This window comes from Leucopleurus acutus (genome assembly GCF_964270905.1).
Source record: "Leucopleurus acutus genome assembly, chromosome: 2".
NCBI lineage: Eukaryota > Metazoa > Chordata > Mammalia > Artiodactyla > Delphinidae > Leucopleurus > Leucopleurus acutus.
This window is the reverse complement of record NC_139143.1, coordinates 65835956-65860894: the sequence shown is the minus strand read 5'-3', so window position 1 is coordinate 65860894 and position 24939 is coordinate 65835956. Positions and strand designations below refer to the sequence as shown.

Sequence of the window (24939 nt, the reverse complement as noted above, 5' to 3'; positions counted from 1 at the left end):
CATTGTGCCAAGAGACTAAATATACAGACTATGGCCAAACCATCTACAACAATAGAACTCTGACCCGTAACTTCTGCAGCAATCAGATTAGAACACTCAGGACCAGCACGTGGTCAATGAGTGCCAGCTTCTCTAACTGTGGTCCCCACTCCAACCCAGGACCAACAAAGAAAATCAAATATACTCCCCAAACCAGTCACATGTGATGACTTGCTTCTCGTTAGCCCGCCTCCACCTTCCCCACGCCAACAACCTCCAATAAGAGTGAATCATTCCCCTTTTTTCACTCTTAAAAAAAACTCCTCTGCCTGCCTTTAAATCTCTGCCAAATGCTAGTGATGGTAGCTGAGTTTCTTGCTATAGCATGCTGTGTCTTCATGGGGAAGGCTGTACTACAAATTTAACAAATAAGAAACAGGCAAGGAAACATCAATTGATTAGTCCAAGGTAAAAGAGCTCATAAGTGGCCGAGTCAGGACATAGATCTGCAGAACATACATCCAGGGCCCTTAACTTCACCATTTAAGCCTGTGGTTTCCAATGTTCAAATAAATGGCTTCAGAAGTCTTAACAGTGATATCGTGAAAGTCATATTGCAAGGATATTGCTCCATGAAAGCATCCGTGTGTCTCCCTTTCTCACCCTATGAGTGTGTATGGGCCTGCCTCTCTACCCACACACATCTTTCCTGCTTTGTCTGGGATTTTGAAACTCTTTTCCATCATGTAGACCACTAGTTTCTGAATCTCCACATGCATCTTTTTTCCGTGTTTATCCCTCCCTCTTCTCTGACCATGACTATTCCAGATGTACCCTGTGGCCATAGTGTAGAACAGATTCAATAGAAAAAAGGGGCTCTCATTCCTCACCTTGGAATTATTCCATAAATCATACTGGGAGACAGTTTTATCCCATTCATAAAGATAAATGAATTTAGTTATGTCCCAGAAACCTAGCAAAAGAGAAAACTTATTACACACTTTGGCCTCTTGCTCATCCTTTAAATCAGAAGGACTTCTAAGGCATTTCAACTTAAGAGTAATTTTACATTTTCAGAAATTCTTTTTAGTGTATACAAATAGTACCACCTACTGGGCCTAACTTTTTTTACAGTCCAACACTCCAGGTCTTTCAACATGCCCCCCTGGGGGGGTTGCATAGAGAACTGAAACCAGTGCAGAAGTTCTGCCACTTACTAGCTGTGTGAACTTCAGCAAGTTATGTACTTTTCCAAAGCTACAGTCTTCTTTTCTACTGCATAGAAATTATAACACATCCTACCTCGTAGGGTGTTATAAGGATTAAATAGTGTAATCCACATAAAGTACTTAGCGTAATTCCTAGTAAGTATTTAATAACTGACAGCTATTATTACTATTATTACCTAAGCAGGATGCACATTTTATTGCTTGCCTTATTTTTTCTGAGCCACAGACCTAGCGCCTCAATGGACATTTCAAACAGAATATGCCATGAGCTTCTCAAATGCAATATGTACAAAGTTAACCTCATTATCTTCCCCCAAAGCTCCCTTACTCCGTCCCTGATATCATCCTCCTTATCCTCTGCAGGGAAAAAATGTGTTTCAATAAGTAATTATGTAAAATTGCACAGTTTAAAAATAAATGGTACTTAATAAATATTTGTTTCCTTCTTTCACAGTCAAATAAATAAATAAACAAGCATTGTTGAGAGCACTCCTTTCGGGGTTATCTTATTTTGATTCTGAGAGCTATTTTGAACCTGTAAATTATAGACAATTAATAGCAATGCAAAATAATTCTTGTCTATAGACATGTAAATTATATCCAATAGAGGTTTAAGTGGCATTCCCCACTGTGAAAAACATTAGTTTTGCCTTCATTCGCATGTTCATTTTAATATTCCTGATCTGTAAATGTGAGCTTCTTTTGAACAAGTGGTAACATCTTACCAATTCCCTCTTTAACAGCAAGTTAAATAAAATCTTTAAACTGTGTTCACTTTATATTTGTATAAGAGGCATGATTTTGCCTCCTTTGAAAATTATCTTTTAATACCTCTCTCAAGGAATAACAATACTATTCATCCACAGTTTTCCACTGAAACACAAAAGTCACCTTGACGCTCTGACCCTCACACCCCACATCTAACAGTCAACAATTCGATCAAGTGTGTCTCTAGTTCAGAGAAGGGATCACGGGGAACTGCCTGTAAAGCATTTAGCCCAGTACCTAGTGTACAGTAAATACTCACCTAAAGGTAACTATTATTAAATCTCACAGACTTGTCTGTCTCTTACCCTCCCCCCTTCCTCACTGGCTAGTTCAGGCCCATTTCATTTCCTGTCTAGGTCACTGATTCCTGTTCCACTTGTCCCCCTGGCCCCATCTCCCCTCACTTCTCCATCCTCCCCCACAGAATAATGTGAGGGTCTTCCCATTCCCTGTAGTGGTCATTGTAAGAGGAGATAAGCTTAAGAGCTTCTATATTCTCCCAGTCCTAGGGCTCACTCCCAATCACTGCTTCCCAGTTTAGAAAGTTTCACATGTAAGCTGTAGACAACCGAGAAAAACAACACCCTTTACGGCTGTCCTGTCCTTGATAAGATACATTATTATTTTCAAACAGTCTCTAACTTCAGAACATTTTGATTTTTTTTAAGTCTCCACTTAGTTTGTTCTCTTAAGAAAAATTTGATTAGTGATTTTATAATAGACCTAAAAACTCTAAGCCAAAAGGAAAAATATAATGAGACAATTAGCTTGTATCAATAGGCTAAGACTATTGAGCACATTTTCCTACAGAGTAAAAGTTATACTATTTAACTATGCAACGTTTTTATTTCTGACATCTGTTTTCATGCAAGTGCCAGCAGCCTTTATAAAGAGTGTGACTGTGATTAGTTATGGCCAGGTTAGTAAACAGAGAAGGAGCAAGGGCAACATGTGGATGGAGAAAGAAACTAAGCCTCAACGTCAGCAGAGGAGAACACATGTCACCAACACGCTATTCTACAAAATCAAGACATAAAAGGAGTCAAAGGGAGACATTCCAGAACATTAGAGAAGGAGGGTGGTGATTGTAGAAGGAAAATGTTACTAAACGCAGATTGGGGCAATTTGGTGGTGTTCACCAAAATGTTAAATGCACATATCCTCTGGCACAGCAGGGATACATCTTAGACTCTATCCTATAGAAATAGTTATGTGTACAAAGTTGTTTATTGCACTGCTTACAACAACAACAAAGGGAAATAGTGTTAGTAGTGGAATGGTTAAATAATTTGTGAAACATCCTAACTTTAAGAAACAGAGACTCAACTAACTGGCGTAACAAGGAAACATTGTGGCTCATGTAATTGGGAGTCCAGTGGTAAGATGGGCTTCGGGGTTGCCTAATCCAGTGGCTTCAGTGCCATTTCTCCACAGTTCCCTTGGATTTGCCCTTCTGCTGGGACCAACATCATCCTCAGCTTGTGAAGAGAATAGTTGTTGCAATTCTAGGCTACAACCTGTAGACAAAGAATCACTTCCAGAATTCTTCCAGAAGCAGATTATGGCAGACAGCAACCTGTATTTAAAAAGTCTGTTTACCCCCTTCTTCCTGGTCACATGGCCACCTAGCTAGGGACAACCTTTCCCAGTCTTTCCTGCAGCTGGTGTGGCCACGTGATCACTTTCTTGCGAATGGAAAGTGAATGGAAATAATATGTGTAATTCCTCCTTCATTTACTTAAAAGGAAATTGCTTACTCTGGATTTCCTCACTTTCTCCTTTCTGCAAGTTGTATCGTGTTCATGGCAGCAACCCAGCTTCAACCATGCAAAGGACAAAGTCCTCAGAGATAACAGAGTAACAAGATAGAAGGAACAAGGTTCTATGAGTGACCCAGGCAAGAAAGCTTCCTTACCAGCCTAGAGTGGTCAAATTGTTGCACGACAGAGAAATAAAATTTTGTCTTATTTATTCCACTGTATTTAGGCGTCTCTGTCACATCAGCTTCCCTTTTACGCTAATAGAAATATCTTAAAATCTCCAGTGAATCTCCCCTCATGTCTCAAGTCCTCATATATAAATTGCATCAAAGCCTGCTTCTAAGGCAATCATGTGCTAGGGGGTTGGGATTCTCCTTTGACCAAAAGACCCACACATAGAGCTGGGGGTGGGGTCAGCTGTCTCTGAGAGGCTCAGAGCTGCATGGAGAAGGCATGAATCGACCTCTAACTCAATTTCTCTCTCTTCCCCATTACTCCTGTCATAATTCTCAGTGGTTTCTTTTTTTTTAAGATAGATTTTATTTACTTTTAAATTTTATTTATTTATTTTTGGCTGCATTGGGTCTTCGTCACTGCACACAGGCTTTCTCTAGTTGAGGCGAGCGGGGGCTACTCTTTGTTGCGGTGCACCGGCTTCTCATTGTGGTGGCTTCTCTTGTTGTGGAGCACAGGCTCTAGGTATGCAGGCTTCAGTAGTTGTGGCTCGCAGGCTCTCAGTAGTGGTGGCGCAGGGCTTAGTTGCTCCACAGCATGTGGGATCTTCCCGGACCAGGGCTCGAACCTGTGTCCGCTGCTTTGGCAGGCAGATTCTTAACCACTGCGTCACCAGGGCAGCCCAATTCTCAGTGATTTCAAAATCAACAATACAATCCTTCCATGCCATGTCCTCTCAGCTCCTTAGCCCTCTCTCTCTAACAATCTTATCCTCCACCTGTCTCATCCACCTACTACTACGTTCATATGCTAGACCAGTGCTGCCCCATAGAACCTTCTGCCATCATGGAAACATCCGATCTTCAGTCTCCAATGCAGTAGTCACTAGCCACGTGTGGCTGTCAAGCACTTGAAATGTGGCTAGTGCCAAAGAAGAAATGAATTTTTAACTTTATTTAACATTAAGTAATTTAAATCTAATTTTAAAAAGCTACATATGGCTAGTGGCTATTGCATTAGACAGTGCAGATCTTGACTGTGTTATTCTCAACAAGTGTAAGTCTCCACAATCTGAATTACAAACATCCTACTCTCCACCAACATCATCATATTCTTCCAGATAACTCTTCCAATGCAATATTCTCTTCAAACTCCTGGGACTTGCAATCCAAACACTCTATCATCTTTCACTGTCCCACCTTCCTTTATTTCTCATCTCCCTCATTGCCCAGCTTAGAGTTCATGATCTTATAACATCACATTTGCATACACTCTCAACTCCATTCATTCACACTTGGAAGGCAGGACTCCAACTCTAGCCAAAATCCAACTCTCCACCTACTTCAAACTCCACCTGAGCACTTAACCTTAAGTAGAGGAAAAATGCTCAGCACCCTAACTGATCACTCTTCAACTCATGCTTACCCTACTGCCCCCCAAATCCTGCTAGATTTTTCTACTTCCTTCACACCTCAATCTCATCTCCAAGATGACTATTCTATATCATCCCTTCTCACTACAAACCTCTACCATTTCCTTCTCACCTCTCTCTCAGATGAGAAAATAGTAGCAATTAGCAGATAACTTTGACAGATTTCCACCAACTTCTCTCCCAAATTGTTGAGTTTTCCCTTTCTACTGGGTCATTCTCCACAGTACATAAAAATGCCTTACTATTCCTGTTTTTTAAAAACCCTCCCAAACCACACATCTCTTTCAGCAAACGCTTTTATACATCAGAGTAACATGATCTGATTTATGATTTAGAAAGATAGTTCTGGAGAACGGATTATAGGGGAGCAAATGCAAGTAAGAAACCTAATTAAAAGGCTATTTCAGGACACTAGTTCCAGCAGTAGTAAACTCAATAATGTTGATCATTCTTAAAACAGGACCCTTTGGAGGCTGGAAAACTATCACAGAATAGGACAAACTAAAGAGACCTAACAGCTAAATGCAATTTATAAACTTTGATTGGCTATTTTTTAATGTTTATTTAGTTAGTTAGTTAGTTAGTTAGTTGCTCTGGGTCTTAGTTGCAGCAGGCGGGCTCCTAGGTTGAGGCTTGCGGGCTCCTTAGTTGTGGTTCACCAGCTCCTTAGTTGCAGCATGAGGGCTCCTTAGTTGTGACATGTGGGCTTCTTAGTTGTGGTCCACTGGCTCCTTAGTTGAGGCATGCGAACTTTTAGTTGCAGCATTCATGTGGGATCTAGTTCCCTGACCAGGGATCGAACTCAGACCCCCTGCATTGGAAGCGCAGAGTCTTAACCACTGCACCACCAGGGAAGTCCCTCAATTGGCTCTTTAATCAGGAGAAATACAACCATAAAAAGTGGCGTGTGGTTCAATGTATGCAAATCAATTAATGTGATACACCACACTAACAAAATAAAGGATAAAAATCACATGATCATCTCAATAGATGCAGAAAAATCATTTGACAAAATTCAACAGTTTCACGATTAAAACTCAACAAACTAGATGTAGATGGAATTTACTTCAACATAATAAAGGTTATATATGGCAAGCCCACAGCTAACATCATACTCAATTGTGAAAAACTGAAAGTTTTTCCTCTAAGATGAGGAACAAGACAAGAATGTTCACTCTTGCTACTTATATTCAATATAGTACTAAAAGTTCTAGCCAGAGTAATTAGGCTACCAAAAAAAATGAAAGTATTAAAATCAGAAAGGAAGGAGTAAAATTATCTGTTTGCAAATGACATGATTTACATATAGAAAACCTTAAAGATGCCACACACAAAACAAAGTTAGAACGAATAAACAGAGCTATGGTGTTCAGAACAGTATGGTACTGGCATAAAGACATAGAGACCAATGTAACAGAATAGACAGCCCAGAAATAAACCCACACATATACAGTCAGTTGATATTTGACAAAACTGCCAAGATCACACAAGAGGGTAAAGAGAGTCTCTTCAACAAATGGTGTTGGGAAAATCAGATATCCACATGCAAAGTAATAAAACTGGACCCTTCTCTTATACCATGCCAAAAAATCAACTCAAAATATATTAAAGTCTTAAATTTAAGAACTGCAACTATAAAACTCCCAAGAAATAACATATTGGAAAAGCTTTTTGACGTTGTTCTTTTTTTTTTTTCCCACCTGCTTTTAATGCTAACCTTGTTAAATTAGGGAAGAAAATAATGTTTAAAATGTCCTGTTAGGAGAATGCAACTTAAAATCGGTTCCTTAAAATCAGCTTAATTTTTTTAACATGTTTATTAGAGTATAATTGCTTTACAATGGTGTGTTAGTTTCTGCTTTATAACAAAGTGAATCACCTGTACATATACATATATCCCCATATCTCCTCCCTCTTGCATCTCCCTCCCTCCCACCCTCCCTATCCCACCCTTCTAGGTGGTCACAAAGCACCAAGCTGATCTCCCTGTGCTATGCGGCTGCTTCCCACTAGCTATCTATTTTACGTTTGGTAGTGTATATATATGTCCATGCCACTCTCTCACTTCGTCCCACCTTACCCTTCCCCCTCCCTGTGTGCTCAAGTCCATTCTCTATGTCTGTGTCTTTATTCCTGTCCTGCCCCTAGGTTCTTCAGAACCTTTTTTTTTTTTTTTAGATTCCATATATTTGTGTTAGCATAAGGTATTTGTTTTTCTCTTTCTGACTTACTTCTCTCTGTATGACAGACTCTAGGTTCATCCACCTCACTACAAATAACTCAATTTCATTTCTTTCTATGGCTGAGTAATATTCCATTGTATATATGTGCCACATCTTCTTTATCCATTCATCTGTCGAGGGACACTTAGGTTGCTTCCATGTTCTGGCTATTGTAAATAGAGCTGTAATGAATATTGTGGTACATGACTCTTTTTGAATTATGGTTTTCTCAGAGTATATGCCCAGTCGTGGGATTGCTGGCTCGTATGGTAGTTCTATTTTTAGTTTTTTAAGCAGCTCATGCAGCTCAATATCAAAAAACAAACAACCCAATCCAAAAATGGGCAGAAGACCTAAACAGACATTTCTCCAAAGAAGATATACAGATTGCCAACAAACACATGAAAGGATGCTCAACATCACTTATCATTAGAGAAATGCAAATCAAAACTACAATGAGATATCACCTCACACCAGTCTGAATGGTCATCATCAAAAAATCTACAAACAATAAATGCTGGAGAGGGTGTGGAGAAAAGGGAACCCTCTTGCACTGTTGGTGGGAATGTAAATTGATACAGCCACTATGGAGAACAGTATGGAGGTTCCTTGACATTGTTCTTAGCAATGATTTCTTGAATATGACACCAAAGGCACAGGCAACATGAACAAAAATAGACAAGTGGGATTTCATCAAACTAAAAGGCTTCTGCACAGCAAAGGAAACAACAGAATGAAAAGGCAACCTACAGAAAGGGAAAATGTTTGCAAACCATACATCTGATTAGGGGTTAACAACCAAAATACAAAAGGGACTCCTACAACTCAATAGCAAAAAACAAATAACCCAATTTAAAAATGGGCAAAGAACTTGAATGGACATTTCTCTAAAGAAGACATACAAATGGCCAACAGGTATACTAAAATGTACTCAGTTTCACTAATTATGAAGGAAATGTGAATCAAGACCACAATGAGATTATCACCTCACACCTGTTAGGATGGCTATTATCAAAAGCAAAATAAAAGTATTAGAGAGGATATGAAGAAATTCGAATCCTTCTACTCTGTTGGTGGGAATGTAAAATAGTACAGCTGCTGTGGAAAATAGTATGGAGGTTCCTCAAAAAATTAAAACTAATATGATATCGCTTATATGTGGAATCTAAAAAAAGGGTACAAATGAACTTATTTACAAAACAGAAGTAGAGTCACGGATGTAGAAAATAATCCTATGGTTACCAGGGGATGGGGGGGAGTGATAAATTGGGAGATTGGGACTGACATATACACACTACTATATATATAATAAAAACCTGCTGTATATAGCACAGAGAACTCTACTCAATACTCTGTAATGGCCTATATGGGAAAAGAAACTTCTAAAAAAAAGAGTGGATATATGTATATATATAACTGATTCACTTTGCTGTACACCTGAAACTAACACAACATTGTAAATCAACTATACTGCAAATAATTTTTTTTTTCAATTAAAACTAGAACTACCATATCATCCAGCAATCCTAATTCTGGGTATTTGTACAAAAGAATTGAATCAGGATCTCAAGAAGATATGTGCACTACCAGGTTCATCACAGCATTATTGACAATAGCCAAGATATGGAAACAACCTAAATGTCCATGATGAATGAATAAAGAAAATGTGTTATATACATACAATGAAATATCATTCAGCCTTAAAAAAAAAAAGGAAATCCTGCCATGGGTGACAACATTGATGAACCTAGAGACATTACTGTAAGTGAAATAAGACAGTCACAAAAATACACATCTGTATTACTCTATTTATATGAGGTATTCAAAATTGTTAAACTCATAGAAGCAGACAGTAGAATGGTGGTTGCCAGAGACTGGGGGGAGAGGGAAAGGGAGAGTCCTTGTTCAATGGATATAAAGTTTCAGTTATTCAAGATGAATAAATTCTAGAGATCTGCTGTTCAACGTAGTACCAGTAGTTAACAATATCTTTTGCATTTTAAAAATTTATTAAGTGGGTATATCTCATGTCAAGTATTCTTACCAAAAACAAAGGGGCATGAGGAAACTTTTGGAGGTAATGAATGTGTCTATTACCTTGAGGGGTGATGGTTTCACAGATGTATGAATATGTCCTAGCTCATTAGATTATATACATTAAATATATGCAGATTTTTTGTATATCAATTATACCTCAATAAAGCCATTGAACCTAAAATGACTGGTATACAGATAAATGTTTTAAAAATGGGTGGGGAGGGCTTCCCTGGTGGCACAGTGGTTGAGAGTCCGCCCGCCGATGCAGGGGACACGGGTTCGTGCTCCAGTCCGGGAAGATCCCACATGCTGCAGAGCGGCTGGGCCCGTGAGCCGTGGCCGCTGAGCCTGCGCGTCCAGAGCCTGTGCTCTGCAATGGGAGAGGCCACAACAGTGAGAGGCCCGCGTACCGCAAAAAAAAAAAAAGGCTGGGGGTGTGGGGAGATCAGATTTGTAGTGTTTGCCTGTTTCCATGATGTAAATACCCCCACCATGAACAATGTCAAGCTATTGTGTAGAGCATTACTGTGTGTAATGCCAAGCTATCACTGAACTTGGAAGAGATGCATACTCTCACTCTGCAAGCCAGCTCCAGTACACCACTAGATAAGAACATTTTGGGGACAATTGGAGAAATTTGGACTGTATGTTGGATGATGTTATTGAATTTATACTGACTTTCTTAGCATAGAAAGGGAGAATGCCCTTACTCTTGTGAAATATGTGCTGAAATATCCTGATGGCATCCTGATGTTTGAAGACTACTTTCAGATGTGTGTGTACAGGGGTGTGTGTGTGTGTGTGTGTGTGTGTGTGTGTGTGTGTGTTTCTGTACGTGTGGAGAAAGAAAGAGAGGGGGAAGACAATTTCAATGTGTCAAGTGGTTGCTAGTTGATGAAATGGGTGAAGGATACATCAGTGTGCATTAATAAAATTGTTCTTTCAACTTTTCTGTGGGCTTAATATTTTTCAAAAGAAAAATTAATTTGTTGCCAATAGAAGATTTTACATAAAAATCTGAATTTGCAGTTTCTATTGAAAGGAACCTAAAACCTTGCAATTTGGGGCTTATGCTCTCAAATTACACCATTTAGCTGAACCTAATAGGTGGGGGATGTGCTTTCCAGTCAGATCTTATCTCGGCCCTCTTCCCTCATTTGGGTTACCTTCATGACCCCTGTGGGCATCTGCATTTGATCCCCTGGTCTGGAAACTGTTTAATGAGCTTAAGATGGTACTTTATGCTTGTTTCCAAGCACTCAATGGAGAAGAAAAACAAAAAAAAGATGTTGCCTATTATTATTATTCCCAGTGCTTACTTCTGTAATTATTCCTCTTCTGAGATATTAGCCCTAGGCTAATACCTAAAACCAATTTTACGCTTTTTCAAACAGGTTTTCAAACAGGTTTTACTAGCTCCCTCTGCTAACCCTTCCCAAAAGGATGAAACAGCTTAAATTCCTTATAAGTTCTGAATTTTGAAATCACACTTCTGGGGTTAGGAACTCTAGACTTGGGAGAACTTGATGACGTGATAGTCACCTAATTGACTTTCTCCTATGGACAGTTCCTATGATGGTTCAAGGGACTAATTCAAGAGTCAGAATTTAGTACGTAGAACGTCTGTTTCACTGGGGATCGTGGTTTGGAGTGACTTGGCGCCCTCTAAAGGCTACAGTGAGAAGAGCAGTCGCTTACCACGTGCTCCCCTTTAAGTTTAGGGCTCCGTCGGAACTGTGACGTTTAGGAGGGTGGGGAAAGGGGCAGAAGTCGTTTGTGGCCTTCGAATCTGACGGCTTTATTCTAACTCGTCATTTAGCCCTCCTTCGAGAACACGGAAGTATCAAGCTTGTGCCCTACACAACTTTTTTTTCCTCGGTGAGTATACTTTCTGCTGTCACTAGCATGACAGGAAAAACGGATGGTTTTTGTTTTAAACCGAGAGTACTTTGATTAAAGTCAGCATTAGTTTATTTTTTATTTTTCTTTTAGAACAAGGAGTTTGTGTTTGGAATTTTTTTTTTTAAGACAAACACTATCTTTGGCTTTGGGCTGTGAGAAATAATTTGTCAAAATATCTGCTCTATGCCAACAAGGTAAGTGTCCTGGATTTTTTTTTTTTTTAATGGGGAAATGTTTCCAGAAGCTGCTTTCACAGAGGATGAATACTTTCCTTGGTGAGTACACTCCTTAAAAATGAATGTGATCTTCTCCTTCGAGAGCCTCTTGATTAGGGTTAAAGCAGCAGAATTAGAGAAAACCAGGAAGCAAAGGAACGTGCTAAGGAAACAAAGTTATGTTGTAGGGGAAAACCACCCTGAAGGAAGGTGTGGGTGAGAATAACAGAATCATGGGACTGTCTGTGATTCCAGGCTCACTTCTGATTTCATCTTTTGGATGAGATGGAATTGTGAGGCATTGGGAAACACAAAATACTCCACAAGTGTTATGTTAGGAAATACCGTAGCAAAGGAAGAGCACTGGTAGAGTGATAATAAGAAATATAAATAGATCCAAGTCCAAACTAATATAAATCATAATCAGCTACATAATTTGCTAATCATCCAAGTCTCTCCATGTCTCAAAAATGATTCCTGCATTTTCTGGTCTGTCAGGTATGGGATGGGGTTTTCATGTTGTTCAAAAGTCCAGTTCAGGGCTTCCCTGGTGGCGCAGTGGTTGAGAGTCTGCCTGCCGATGCAGGGGACACGGGTTCGTGCCCCGGTCGGGAGGATCCCACATGCCGCGGAGCGGCTGGGCCCGTGAGCCATGGCCGCTGAGCCTGTGCGTCTGGAGCCTGTGCTCCGCAACAGGAGAGGCCACAAGAGTGAGAGGCCCACGTAATGCAAAAAAAAAAAAAAAGTCCAGTTCAGTAGTTTAGAGCTTCTTTCGATTAAGGAACTAAATGTCAGCAACCTTTTGACCTACAATGGACCTTATGTTTATAGCCCACTTTACAGTTTACAAAGAGCTTAACACACCTTATGTCCTCCCGCCCCTTCAAGCCTGCAGTCTTCTCTCCTGCCTTTCAATTCACATCTACTTTGGACACCAATTATTTGGCACTTAAACAGTCTCTAAGTCAGTCTGTAAAGGACAAGGTTTTTTGCCCAGGAAAAATACAGCCTACTATGTGTCTCTAACTGGATCTCCAGGCATAGCTAAGCAGCCCAAGAGTGTCTGCAAGCATTTGTACCCAGAGCACACTGCTATTACAGGACGTACCACATGATATCATGTGTGTCAGCCTCTCTCCATATAGTGGCATCTTCCTGTGGACAGTCACTGGGTCTATATTTATTACTATTATTTAAGTCACTGGCTCTTAATCACCTTGGGGGTCCCCACGCTTGGCTCAGTACCTGCCCTTAGAGGTACACAGGGTGCATCTGTTGAGTGAATTAATTTGCTGCCAGTCTATTCACTGCAGCACATTTTGCATTTTAACCAGATCAATTAACAACTATTTCTTTCATATTATTATTGCAAAAACACAGCACAGAGGGATCTGCCAATTCCAGACCTCTACCTAGTGCCCTGGAAGTTTAAGTGTTCTTATTGGTGGAGGCCATTTATTTCTGATTAAAAGCCACCTAAACCTTTTACTCAATCCAAAGGAAGTCATAGGTATGTTTGCCTATATGTTTCCAAACTTGTTGATAAATTTTATCTGCATGAGCTGTCTTTTCCGGGAAGAGAGGAAAGGAGGGAGTCAGTTAGGGAGGTGGGAAATGAATGCTGAGTAAATATTTGGTGCTAGGCAGTTCTGTGTAATTATTATCACTGTTTAAGACCCAAACAATCCTTCAATATGGCTATTTTTCTTATTTGCAAACAGTAAATCTTAAGGTGTGTTAAGTGGGTTGTTTGGGGTCACATGCCTAGTCAGTGGCAGAGACAGAGTTCAAACCCAGTTCTGCTGCCTCCAAAGTCCATTCTTATTGCAGCCTGCCCAACTCTTCCAAATCAAAAGAGACTTCTAAATAAACAAAAAGTCTCAGGGGGAAAAGTGTAAATTTTGCTATAAATAATGAAGCCAGGCGTGAAGGTCTCAACCTTACAAAGGGGAGGGTGGCAGGTAAGATTTGCAAACAGGCAGCTCTGAGAAATCCCTCTGATCCTTGTTGCAAGTCCCTGCCTAGATCCTCCTCTGGAACCAGGTGAGTCCGAAGGGTCCAAGGGCTCAGCAGTCTTCTTCTGCCCTCTGTAAAGTCAGTAACTTCACTTTGGTTTTGTGCCTGGGGGTTCTGATCTGGCTAGGAGGCAAACTACAAAACCAAAAGGACAAAATCCCCCAAGCCCAACCAGAAGGTGTGGCAGCAAACCTGAGCTCAGGTGAGGGAAGAGGCTTAGTAGCAGGAATCACAGGACACTTCAGGCTCTCAGACCAATGAGATGTGCACATCCAGGCTCATACTCAGATACCCAAAGTCTCTCCAGACTCAACCTCTTATTAGCAGAGTGGCCTTAAGTCGTGTTCAGTGATGATGCTATATGTTTTCCCATTTACTGGTATTCAGGGCTCAATAAATATGTTCTCCCTAGGTTCCTCAAGGCAAACACCACTATGGTAAGTGTCATGGCACTACAAAAGTCACATAAGAGTTATACAGCAAGATCTCTCCTCAAAAAGTACCATGTCTTCATAGGCAAAGTCAAATCAGTTAAGTATATTTTATAAAGCAAATACTTTGAGGTCTCAACTACTCTTTGTGTGTTTCTCAGACTGGCCACGAGGGTTGAGGGAAAGGCAGCACTTGAGAGTGAGGACACCTGACACTTCAAAGTCTTCCGTGTGACATAAACCTGATTTGCTGAAATCAACTCGGTGGTTAGCCCATCTGATCAAAGCAAAAGCTATGTTGATGTTTGCAGAAGCCCAAAACATAAAATCAAGAAAAACTGGTTATAAATCCCCATGACACATTCACACTTCCTCCAATCTTTCCTGACAACATGGCATCCCCATTTCCATATGACCATATGACCACAGTTCTGTATTATGGTGAGTCAACCTTTCTCTGTGCAAAGTTAAGAACCTCCCCTAAATGCATGTAATATCTTTTTTGCTGGCAGGACATGGTCCATGACTAGCTATTCTTTAGAACTTTAGACGCTTTGAATAAAAAGTAACATTTTTGCTTGTTGCAATTCCTAGCATTTCAGAGGGACTAGGTGTTAGCAAAGAGTCCTTTTAATACTGAGAGGATCTAAAGTCTTAAGGGGATCAAGGTCCTGGCTCCACTAGCTAATAATAAGAGCAAAATTTAATTGAGCACTTACTATGTAGCAGACACACTTCTATCACCCTTCCAACATATCTCAGTCATTTAATTTCATAACAAATATTTTAAATTGGTATTATTATTTCCACTCCCATTGTGCTGATGAGAAAACTGAGGCACAGAGAGGATAAACAACTAGCCTAAGGTCATACTGTAAATAAATGAAGCGAGGATTCAAACCAAACCAGTATGATTTCAGAGTCCTCATCTTTAAACAAAATGTGATTCTGCCTCAGCTCAAAGATGAAAGGATCACTGTAAAAGATGACTTCTATGACAAGGGTTCCCTTCTAGCTTTGTCATATAAAAATGCTCTGCTCAACCTATCTCATACAGAACACACCATGGCCAAGCGAGTTGCAGTGATTGGAGCTGGTGTGAGTGGCCTGTCCTCCATCAAATGCTGCTTGGATGAAGACCTGGAGCCTACCTGCTTTGAAAGAAGTAATGACATCGGGGGACTGTGGAAGTTTACCGTGCGTAGTTCATACCCTCCCACTTCCACCAATCATAATCTGGCCGTTTGCTTTGTCCCTGCCGAGGCATGGTCGCTTTAGCCTACCTTGGTGATCATTACGGGAGCAGCTCACTGCAGCAGCACAAGTTTGTTATGGTGTTGTGCTGACCCCAGGCAGGATGCAGTCTGATAGGTGATGAACTTGGACAACTGGCAGGGTAGGGACAAGAGACAGTTGGAGGAGAGAGGAAGAAAGAGTTAAGTCTAATACACAAACATACTATTGGAAGTTACGATGATTTCTGGAGCAGGGACATTGTAAGACAAAGTAGCAGCGTGTCACATTGGGTGGCTGAATGGCATTGGTGAATATGGAGCAGATGACACTTTAGGAAGGACAGAAGTTGGCATCAGGGAGTGCAGCCCCAGCCCCCAGGCATTGTTCAGGTCTTTGGGAAGAGAATTGGCAAGGGTGAGGCAAGAATCCAGACCTTGAAAGGTCTAGGGGGTATTTTTCACATTATCAGAAGAAAAAGAACACAGGCACTAATCCACCCTTCTTAGGAGTGTAATATGCAGCCTAGTGGGGTATGCTCAAGGCTAGGCCAGCTATTAGGTGACTTGAGCATCAGGAAGTGGGGCTGGAAATGACTAAATACCCCCTGCCTCTGGCCAAAATTGGTCCTGGTTACTGGGAATAGCAGGGCCTTCAGAGGGAATAAAGGGCCCTGCCCCAGTGGTAGGGTATAAGGTGTTAGAAGATGGGAGGCCCAAGTACTAAATGCTTTGGTTGGGGAGAGAAGAGCAGCCTTTAGTGGGAGCTCAAGGTTGGGGAGGGTGCTTCAAACTGGTATGAATGAGGGAAGCCTTCTTGGAGTAGGCAGCATTTGCCAGTCTTTGATGGATGGTGAAGAAAACAGAATAAGCAAATACATGTAAATGATCACAACCCTAGGATTATAGCATACTGGGGAAAAATAATTTTTTTCTGGTGTACTATGGGCCTCTTCAAGCCACCAAATGTCAATGTGGAAGAAAGTATTAGGTCTGCTGTTTGACCCCATGGTTCGTTTGGTTTCCTTCTCCTATTGTAAAGTGATACAGATTAATTTTAGAAAACAGTACTGAGTTAAACAAAAGAAAAATGCAAATTAAATATAATATCAATTCTCATGAGTCAGCACTAACAAAATTTTGATGTAATTTTTTCCAGTCATACAAATACTTTTTTTTTTCAAAAATGCAATTGTAGTATTCATTTTCATCCATTCAACAAGTACTCGTGTTGTCCCTCTACCAGGACCTATGGGAAACAAGATGGACAAGGACCCAGCCCTCCTTACTGTCTTGTGGGGAACAGAAACAGTAAACAGATCACTACAATGCAGTGTGATTGGTTCTGTGCTCAAAGTACAGTGTGCTGGGGCAGGGCACAATAGCTGCCTTGTGAAGATCTGTTGGGTCATGGAAGGCTTCTTAGAGAACATGATGGTGAAGGAAGAGACTTGAAGAAGAAAACTTCGGCCACGAGAAGTTCACCAGTGCCTTTAATATAGATCTTTTTGTTTTGTTCTTTTGTTTTTGAGTGACAGAGATCGAGACAAGACAACAAGTTGAGGAGTCCAGGAGAAAACACAGGCTGCCAGTATGTGATGATTCTTTCATGACGACTGAGATAAGACAGAGAGAGACAAGGCTGGAAGGGAATACAGGTTGAAAGGGAGTTTTGTTTTGTTTTGAAAATTTGAGTCTTCAGTATTTTAAGTGTGGATGGGAAGGAGCCAATAAAAAGAGAGCGGTTGAAAATATCCATAGACAATAAATAGAAAAATTAGTGAGGAGTTCCTTAAACAAAGGCAAGAGGAAGAGGTGCAGAGCATGAGTGGATGGAATAATCATGGCAAGGGAAGAAGGAGAAGATAAGCAAGATAGACCGTGGGCCTGTGTTCATGGAATATTTTAAGGGCAGTGTCATTCTTGGAGAGCCCTATTAAATGTTGTTAGCTTCTTTATAGATTGAGAAAGATATCGTATTTAACAATTCCAACCCCACCAATGATTTCTGATAACTATAGCATGGGGACCCAATGCTAACTTTTCCAGGAACTCTTTGGAATTACAAGAGGAACGCTAACTGCTGATGGTCTCTGTTCTCTTCCTCCTATCCCCCCACCACCCCATCAAGCTAACTGTGCTTTCACCACAGGAAACTTCTGAAGATGGGATGACCAGGGTCTACAAGTCATTAGTGACAAACGTCTGCAAAGAAATGTCATGTTACAGCGACTTCCCCTTCCAAGAAGATTATCCCAATTTCATGAAGCAAGAAAAATTTTGGGACTACCTCCAAGAGTTTGCTGAGCACTTTGACCTTCTGAAATACATTCGGTTTAGAGTAAGATACCTTGGGTTATGGAAGGTTAATGAGTAGGGGCTGGCCCATTCACCAATCTGATGGAAATGGGATACTTAAGTAAACTTCTTCTTGACTTTCTCTCTATATGAATAAGGCAGATAATAATCCTGCTGGTCATGTTTTACTCAAATAAGTCACTAAAATACTGAATTTCCTGGTTCTTCCTCTAAATCCAGACTCTCATTCAGGATAAAATTTAGAATGTTTTTGAGAGGAAAGGAAAAATGGATTTTGTTCATGAAACCCATTGGGAAGAAATGACTAGAAGTCTGAACCACAGATATTATAATGGGTCAAAACTCATTTTCCTAAATTTTTTCAACATTCGGTGTTTTAATTCATCTCCTTCTCACCAGGAATGAAAACTGAATGTTTCTTCCTTGCAGTGAAGGCATTCAGATGTTTTGGGTCCTAATCTATATGACCACTTTTGAGACTTTGCACAAGTTATTTAACTTCTCTAGGGAAAAGATAAGCCAATGTTAACAGACCTCCTATCGTGGGACTGACTTGGCCCACTTGAAATAACAGACATGGTTACCATACGGTCATTGTATGAGGTCCCAAGATGACTGATGGAAAGCGAGTGTTTGTCTTTTGCTTTCAGACCACAGTGTGCAGCGTAACAAAGCGTCCTGACTTCTCCGAAACTGGTCAGTGGGATGTTGTCACAGAGACAGAGGGGGAGCTGGACAGAGCTATCTTTGATGCTGTCATGGTTTGCACTGGACACTTCCTGAATCCCCGTTTACCTTTGGAGTCATTTCCTGGTGAGTCATTTCTGCCTAAAACCATGCCTACTCTTCTGGGTTCTTCTAGAAGTTACTGATTTGTAATTGGAAACACTTCCTCGTGATTATAGACAACTTTATGTTTACCCTCAGAAATAATATGTACAAAATAACTTTGAAAGTTATAAAACACTATAGAGGTGTCAGATTTTATTATTTACTTATTAATATAAATGCTGATGTTATCATTTAAGTTTTATCATGCCTGTCTGATTCAAGCTCAGTGATCACAGAAGGCTCAAAACTATCAGATCGGTCATGAAAAAATATAGGCTTTGAATTTCGTTATTAAATTACAGGTCATTTGAATCAGGAGTGACCTGTAATTCAATAACTTAAAGGAAGTGAGAATACAAGGAAACTTGACAGGATTTTTTTTAAGAACTAGACCAGAAATTATACATACAAAGAAATATTGTCACTCTTCAAAATAGTCATCACAATAATAATCCATCCACCTCTTAAAGCAGGGCTATCCACACAAAGGAGTTTTAGAAATTCCCCTTTGGAAATGCTTTGGATCCAATGGCACATTCTTTTTAATATACTCACAATTGGCAAATCTCCATCTTTTGAAGTCAAGTGAGGATTACTAAAATGTAGTGAAGCTACCCTTCTTCCGTTACTCATAAGTGGCCCTAAAGGCAATTGAGTATGAAGTTTTGAAACTTCTTTTAGGAATTAAAAGAACCTTTAAGAAATGAAGATGTGAAGAAGAAAGTTTGCAAACCTTAGACAATAAAAAATGAAATATAAATCTTAAAACATAATCTCAAATTAACAAAATATTCTGTTTTCAAAATGTGTTAGGGACCAAGGGAGAATTCAGTACATAATTTTACAAAGAAGCAATATTGTAAATGGTGGGTCAGCTTCAGGCTTGCCGCTAGTCTATGGGCTAAATACATAATCACATAGTACCAAAGGAATATATAACTGCCTCTATAACAATGTTTCTATGAGGAAATGTGTCACAAGTGTCAAATAAGAGATGCTTTGGGAATTAAGTGTCTTGTCAGGTTTGAGGTGGCTAATCCTTTACTCCTAACTACCTTCAGTCCCACTGCGACTACAACTAAAGAACACTGCTGCAAAAGAGCAATCAGGGGCTGAGAGGTGATGATCTTTGTGGCAGCATGAAGTGTCCAGACTGGCAGAAGTGGGCCCAAGGAAAGAGACTGGCTAAACATAGGGTAGCAACATAGTTTTGGATCATCTTGAGAGCAGACATTTCTACATACTTTAATGACCTCAGGGAGGTGGGGGAGGAATAATTGTAGTAGAAATATTGAGGTGCCCCTTTCTTTTGCCCTAAAACCCAGATACTGGAGAAGGAAGAAACCCACACACGTAGATTTTAGAGGCTCCCCCTGAGGGGGTCTTGGTTTATGACCAGACTTTAGAAGAATCTGTTATGGGGGACAGCAGTACAGATAATCCCAATTTCCTCTGTGTTTCCAGAGTGAGGTATCTTGGTGCGTGGATACGATGTAAACTTTCCAGAAGTTCTGGTCTGCTACAGTTCCCTGCAGGCAATGGCCCTGGATAAGTAGCATTTAGCGTAATGGTTATGAACAAAGCTCTGGATCCAGACCCTGTGCTAGTTGCTTAATCTTGGATGAACATAACCTCTCTAAGCCTCAGCAAAGTGGAAATATAAGTTCCCATCTCAGAGTAGTGATGAGGATTAAATGAGATCATCCATGTAAAATACTTAGTATAGTACAGAGCACACAGTAAGCACTCTATAAACAATAGCTACTACTGTTATGAATCATGACCTTTTGTAAGCTATTATCCAACAGCTGAGAATTGCTTGGAAGAACCTGCTTCCTAAGAAGCAGATGCGTCCCCCAGACGAAGAAGTATTTCTCCCTCTTAGTTAAGTTATAACCCCAGTTATAAGCCTCAGCAGCCATTCCATCTCAGTGCTGGATCCTCCCAGAGCCCATACAGGAATCACGGGATGGGTGGCACAAAGTGCAGTTCTGCAGGTCACCCCTCTTGATTCTTCTCTCTCCCTCACCAAGAAGTTGTGTAAACGTGACTCTCTAAACACACATCAGTTGTAATCATTAGTTACAGATTAGTGGTCGCAAATGCCTAATTATATTTGATCAATTATTAACAAATGTTCTTAAACTCTGTGAGCGTTGTGCATGGACTTCAAGCTTCTGGTCTTCCTTCTCCTAAGGTAGTTGCTAAGCATTTTTCAACACATAACAGTAGGGGAATAAGTATAAGATGAAGAAACCACAATAGCAAACTATTCCAGAGATATTTGCTGACAAGGCAAACTAGGCCCTGTGCCTCCTAGCAGACCGTTTTTTTTTTCTGAATTAGTAGTTTTGATTTACCAAATAGATTCCTTTGGGGCAGGGGAGGGGGCAAGGCATTATTGACGTATCATTGATTCAGAACTACCTGTGCATTCCATACATTTTCCTTGGGTCCTCTGCTCAAATATGCAATTATGGAGAACCTATTATTTGAAAAGCATTGTGTTAGGTACATACAAAATCTATGAACCAAGGTTGAGCCCTCAGGAAGCTTCTCGCCAGCCAAACCTCAGTGAATAGGTTGAAGCCCCACTCTCTAATGCATTCGAGGCACGTGTTCTTCCCCCTTCTTGAAACCCTCTTAGGGCTTCGCTTTTCAAATTCCTAATCATCTTTCTAATGTCATTCTTTGAAAAAAAAAAAAATCACCTCCTCCAGGATGACTTCCCTGACTCAGTCTAGGCTGATGCCCCACTGAAGGCATTGTAACACCTCCTGTTCTGGGGGGCAGCATAGTATCATGCTTGACAGCTGAGCCCAGAGTCAGATGACCTGACTTCCCGTCCGGCTCTGCTACTTACTGTATGGCCTTGGGCAAGTTGCTTAATCTCTCTGTGCCTCCACTCTCAGCATTAGTAAAATTGCATCATAATATTGTTCACCCTATGGGGTTGTTGTGAGGTTTAAATTAATTAATATGTATAAAATCCTTAGAAGAATGTCTAGGACTTGCTAGTAAGGTCTGAATAAGCGTTAGTTAGCTCTTGTCTGTTTACCTATTTCTCACTCGAGGATGAACTCTTTAAGGGTAGAGACTGCCTTTTATTCTCACATCTCCTAAACCTAAAACCTGAAACAGTGCCTTGGGCTATACAATGTTGAAAGTACAGGTCATGTAATATAGAGTTATTAACCAACTGTACTTTTTCTTGTAATGTCCCTGCAGGCCTCATCTGTGGGGCTTATCCTCCTGCCCTTGGTTGCAATTTCAGGCCATTCCCACCGCTTTTCTGCTCACTCTCAAATAATGAAAAGTCCTCCTCTGTCATCTTTTTTTTTGGCCATGCCATGCAGCATGTAGGATCTTAGTTCCCTGACCAGGGATGGAACCCGTGCCCCCTGCAGTGGAAGCAGAGAGTCCTAACCACTGTCCGGACTGCCAGGGAAGTCCCCCAACTTCTCATTTTTATAGCTGAAATGTTCTGTCTCGTGTAATAGTAAAAACTGGCAATTACCTGTAATGATGAAGCTGCTCCCCTCCCCCAGCCAGCTCCTGCTTTGTGCTGACAGCAGCAGTGAGAAGAGATGGTGCGCTTGGCTGCTCTCTTCCTCTGCCAGTTCCTCCTCCAAACCTTTCACTCACCAGCTGCAGTCTCTGGCCCTTCCAGAATTGGAGTCAGGGCAAGGACAAGTAGAAGTAAGGGGGCAGGAAAAGTCTTTCTTCACTGGCACCAACCAGGTGCTAGTTCTCTCAGGCCTTGGGGGTGTTTAAGATCCATGCTTTGTGGGGTGCTTTCCTAGGCTCTGCTCCAGAGAGACGCCCCATGACTAGGGATCGTTCCGTGCAGCCCCTGTTGCTACAGACCAAGCACTCTCAGACTGGCCACTTTACAAGTCCCTAAACCCTAGCTCCTCCCCAGGTCATTTCCATAGACTATCTGTTAAGGTCTCATTGCCAGTCCAGATGGCTACCTTGTGCAAAGTCCCTTTAAATTGGCATCAGACAGGCTCTCTCCTACATGGCTTTCATCTGGTCCACATGAGACATGTATTCCACACTGTCAGCAGTAGTAGATGAAAAACTTGCTACTGGTGCAGCCACCCCTTGCAGGCAGTTCCAGTCACAGCCTTTCAAGCGTGGGTCACACACCAGTCTCTGTGCTCCATAGACTCCAAGGGTCGAGGTCTCGCAGGGGTCTCCCAGAAGCCCCTTGAATATTGCTTCGTGTCAAGGAGACAAAAAATGCAACAGCACTTTAAAATCTTTTCCTGAAAGTCTCCAATTTCCAACCTCTGGCCACTCTGACTTCAATCCCTGAAAGTGAGAGGCAAAGGATCACAAAACCGGTCTGCATACACCTTCTTTGCAAATTCTGCCTAGTGGGTTTAGCACCTCCCTAGGAATGTGGCAACTATTTGTTGCCATATTTAGTGCATTTAGTTTTCAGCTTTGGGGGCCTCAGCAGGCAAAGACTCCTATTAAAACATTGTGTTATATATAGTAGCTCTTCAATAAATGTTATTGAGTAAATGAATGAATCAGTGACTGTCTGGTAGGAGAATGATAGGTTCCAGGAGACAGTTTCATCTTTTCACATTAAAATTGCAAAAGTACTTGAAGTATTGGGGTGAGAGGCTGAGGAACCCTCTGAAGTGCAGCGCCTCCCTTTCCGATTCATTGTCAGTGCTTCATCTCACCGGTCACAGGGTCTGAAGGTGGCTGGCCCCATCGCTGTTTATTTCCTCTGCCACCTCCCACTGCTGAAGCTGTTACCACTGACCCTTTCGAGCTGGTCCCCAACAAGGGTCCTCCTGCCCGGTGCTGTTCGAGCCAAGAGGCCAAATTTGGTTCAGAAGCTGAGGAAAGCTTTATTCTTTGATCAGAGAGTGGACAGGTGCGAGACCTGGCTCTAGAGCAGGTGACCCCCAGGACGTGGTGGGGCTGCTTTGCAGGGTTCTGTCAGCAGGGAGGGGGCAGAGACAGGCACAGGCTCACACTCCAGATCGAAGTTTGGACCCAGAGACTCTGCACACAGCCCATCACCGCCACCACCTTCAACTGAGGGTCACGTACTGCACTTCTGCACACTCCCCTGAGCTGAGGCATCAGCGCAGCCGTTTCACACTAGGAACTCAGGTCTGAAGGGCCAGAAGCGAGGCCTCTGCACGCAGAACCCTGTGAGCAAGTGACACTAGACTAAGCACAAAGGAAAAGACAAAAAGGTTAAACTTTATCTTATTACCCAGACTAGGCTCTGCTGGTGACAAATCCCTCCTCTCTTTTGTCCTTCTCCTCATTCTTGAGGGGCGCTAGGGGGCGCAGGTCCATCTTTTGTACCCCCCGGAAGAGGACCAGACTTCTTCCCAGATGCCTTTTAGATGCGTTTGATGGTCACCAGGCCTCAACACTAACTGTTCGTATTGCTGAGCGACCATCATTTATAGAACCCTTTGGAGACAAAGGACACCAGATAATTTAAGATACATGGTCCAAATATTAGCAAGAGCAAGTTTTTCCTAAAAATGCAGGTATCTAGGTCTTTTGCCTGTAGGCAAACGTGCCCTGATATGGAGGCTCACTGCAGTGGCCTGAGTATCCCTGGTCACACTTTGTTGTTTTTTTGGAAGAAAAGCTTCAGGTCAGAGAGAGGTTCACATGAGTCAGGGGGGGTCCATGGCCCCAGGTTGTCTCTCCGGAGGTAGCGTTTAGGGTCCTCTTCACTCAAGGGTGATGTGCCCACAGAGCAATCCCTGCAACGTCAGGGCAGAGTAGGTGGTTAGGGTCACCAAGTGGGGTCCGTTCCTCTTAGGACTGAGCTGGTCTTGCAGGCTGCTGGTTTTCCAGGTTTTTAGGTGTCCCCAGTCTCCTGGCCAGAATGGGTGGAGGGCCAGGTTGGTGGGTGCAGGCAGCACCTGGTTACCATATTCCATGAAAGCTTTCATAGTTTCTCCTCCCTGGAGGGCACACTTGAGTTGTTCCATTTCAAGTTAAGGCGTCCCTTCTCTCGGGCTCGGGTAGTGGCTGTACCATAGATGAGTTCAAATGCACTTAACTTTCACTTATCCCTTGGGGCTAATCACATGCGGAGCAGGGCAACTGGAAGCAACTTCATCCAGTCTTCTTGAGTTTCCGGACATAGCTTGGCTAAGGCCCATTTCAAAGTCTGATTGGAGCTTTCTACTCTCCCCAACAACTGAGGTCTCTAGGCTGAGTGCAAATTCCACCCACAGTGCCCGTTATCCCCTTCATCACTTCAGACACAAATGCTGGACCATTATTACTTTGTAGGGACCCTGGAAGCCCAAACCTGGGAATTATTTCTTTTAGTAACGTTTCTATACACCCAGAAAAAGAGTCTACTTAGCACCAAGAGATACCTGAAATTGCCA

The 24939-nt window shown here is 41.6% G+C and overlaps 1 protein-coding gene across 1 annotated transcript in view; it reads left to right on the top strand.

The window, feature by feature from the left end:
• Nucleotides 1-11357: 11357 nt before the first annotated feature.
• FMO4 (flavin containing dimethylaniline monoxygenase 4) overlaps nucleotides 11358-24939 on the top strand; it is a 34107-nt gene continuing 20525 nt past the window's right edge. The window contains 5 exon segments of the mRNA XM_082834577.1: nucleotides 11358-11697; nucleotides 14327-14606; nucleotides 15223-15362; nucleotides 17550-17738; nucleotides 18367-18529. Coding sequence (XP_082690703.1) covers nucleotides 14558-14606; nucleotides 15223-15362; nucleotides 17550-17738; nucleotides 18367-18529 — 541 coding nt within the window. The 5' untranslated portion in view covers nucleotides 11358-11697; nucleotides 14327-14557.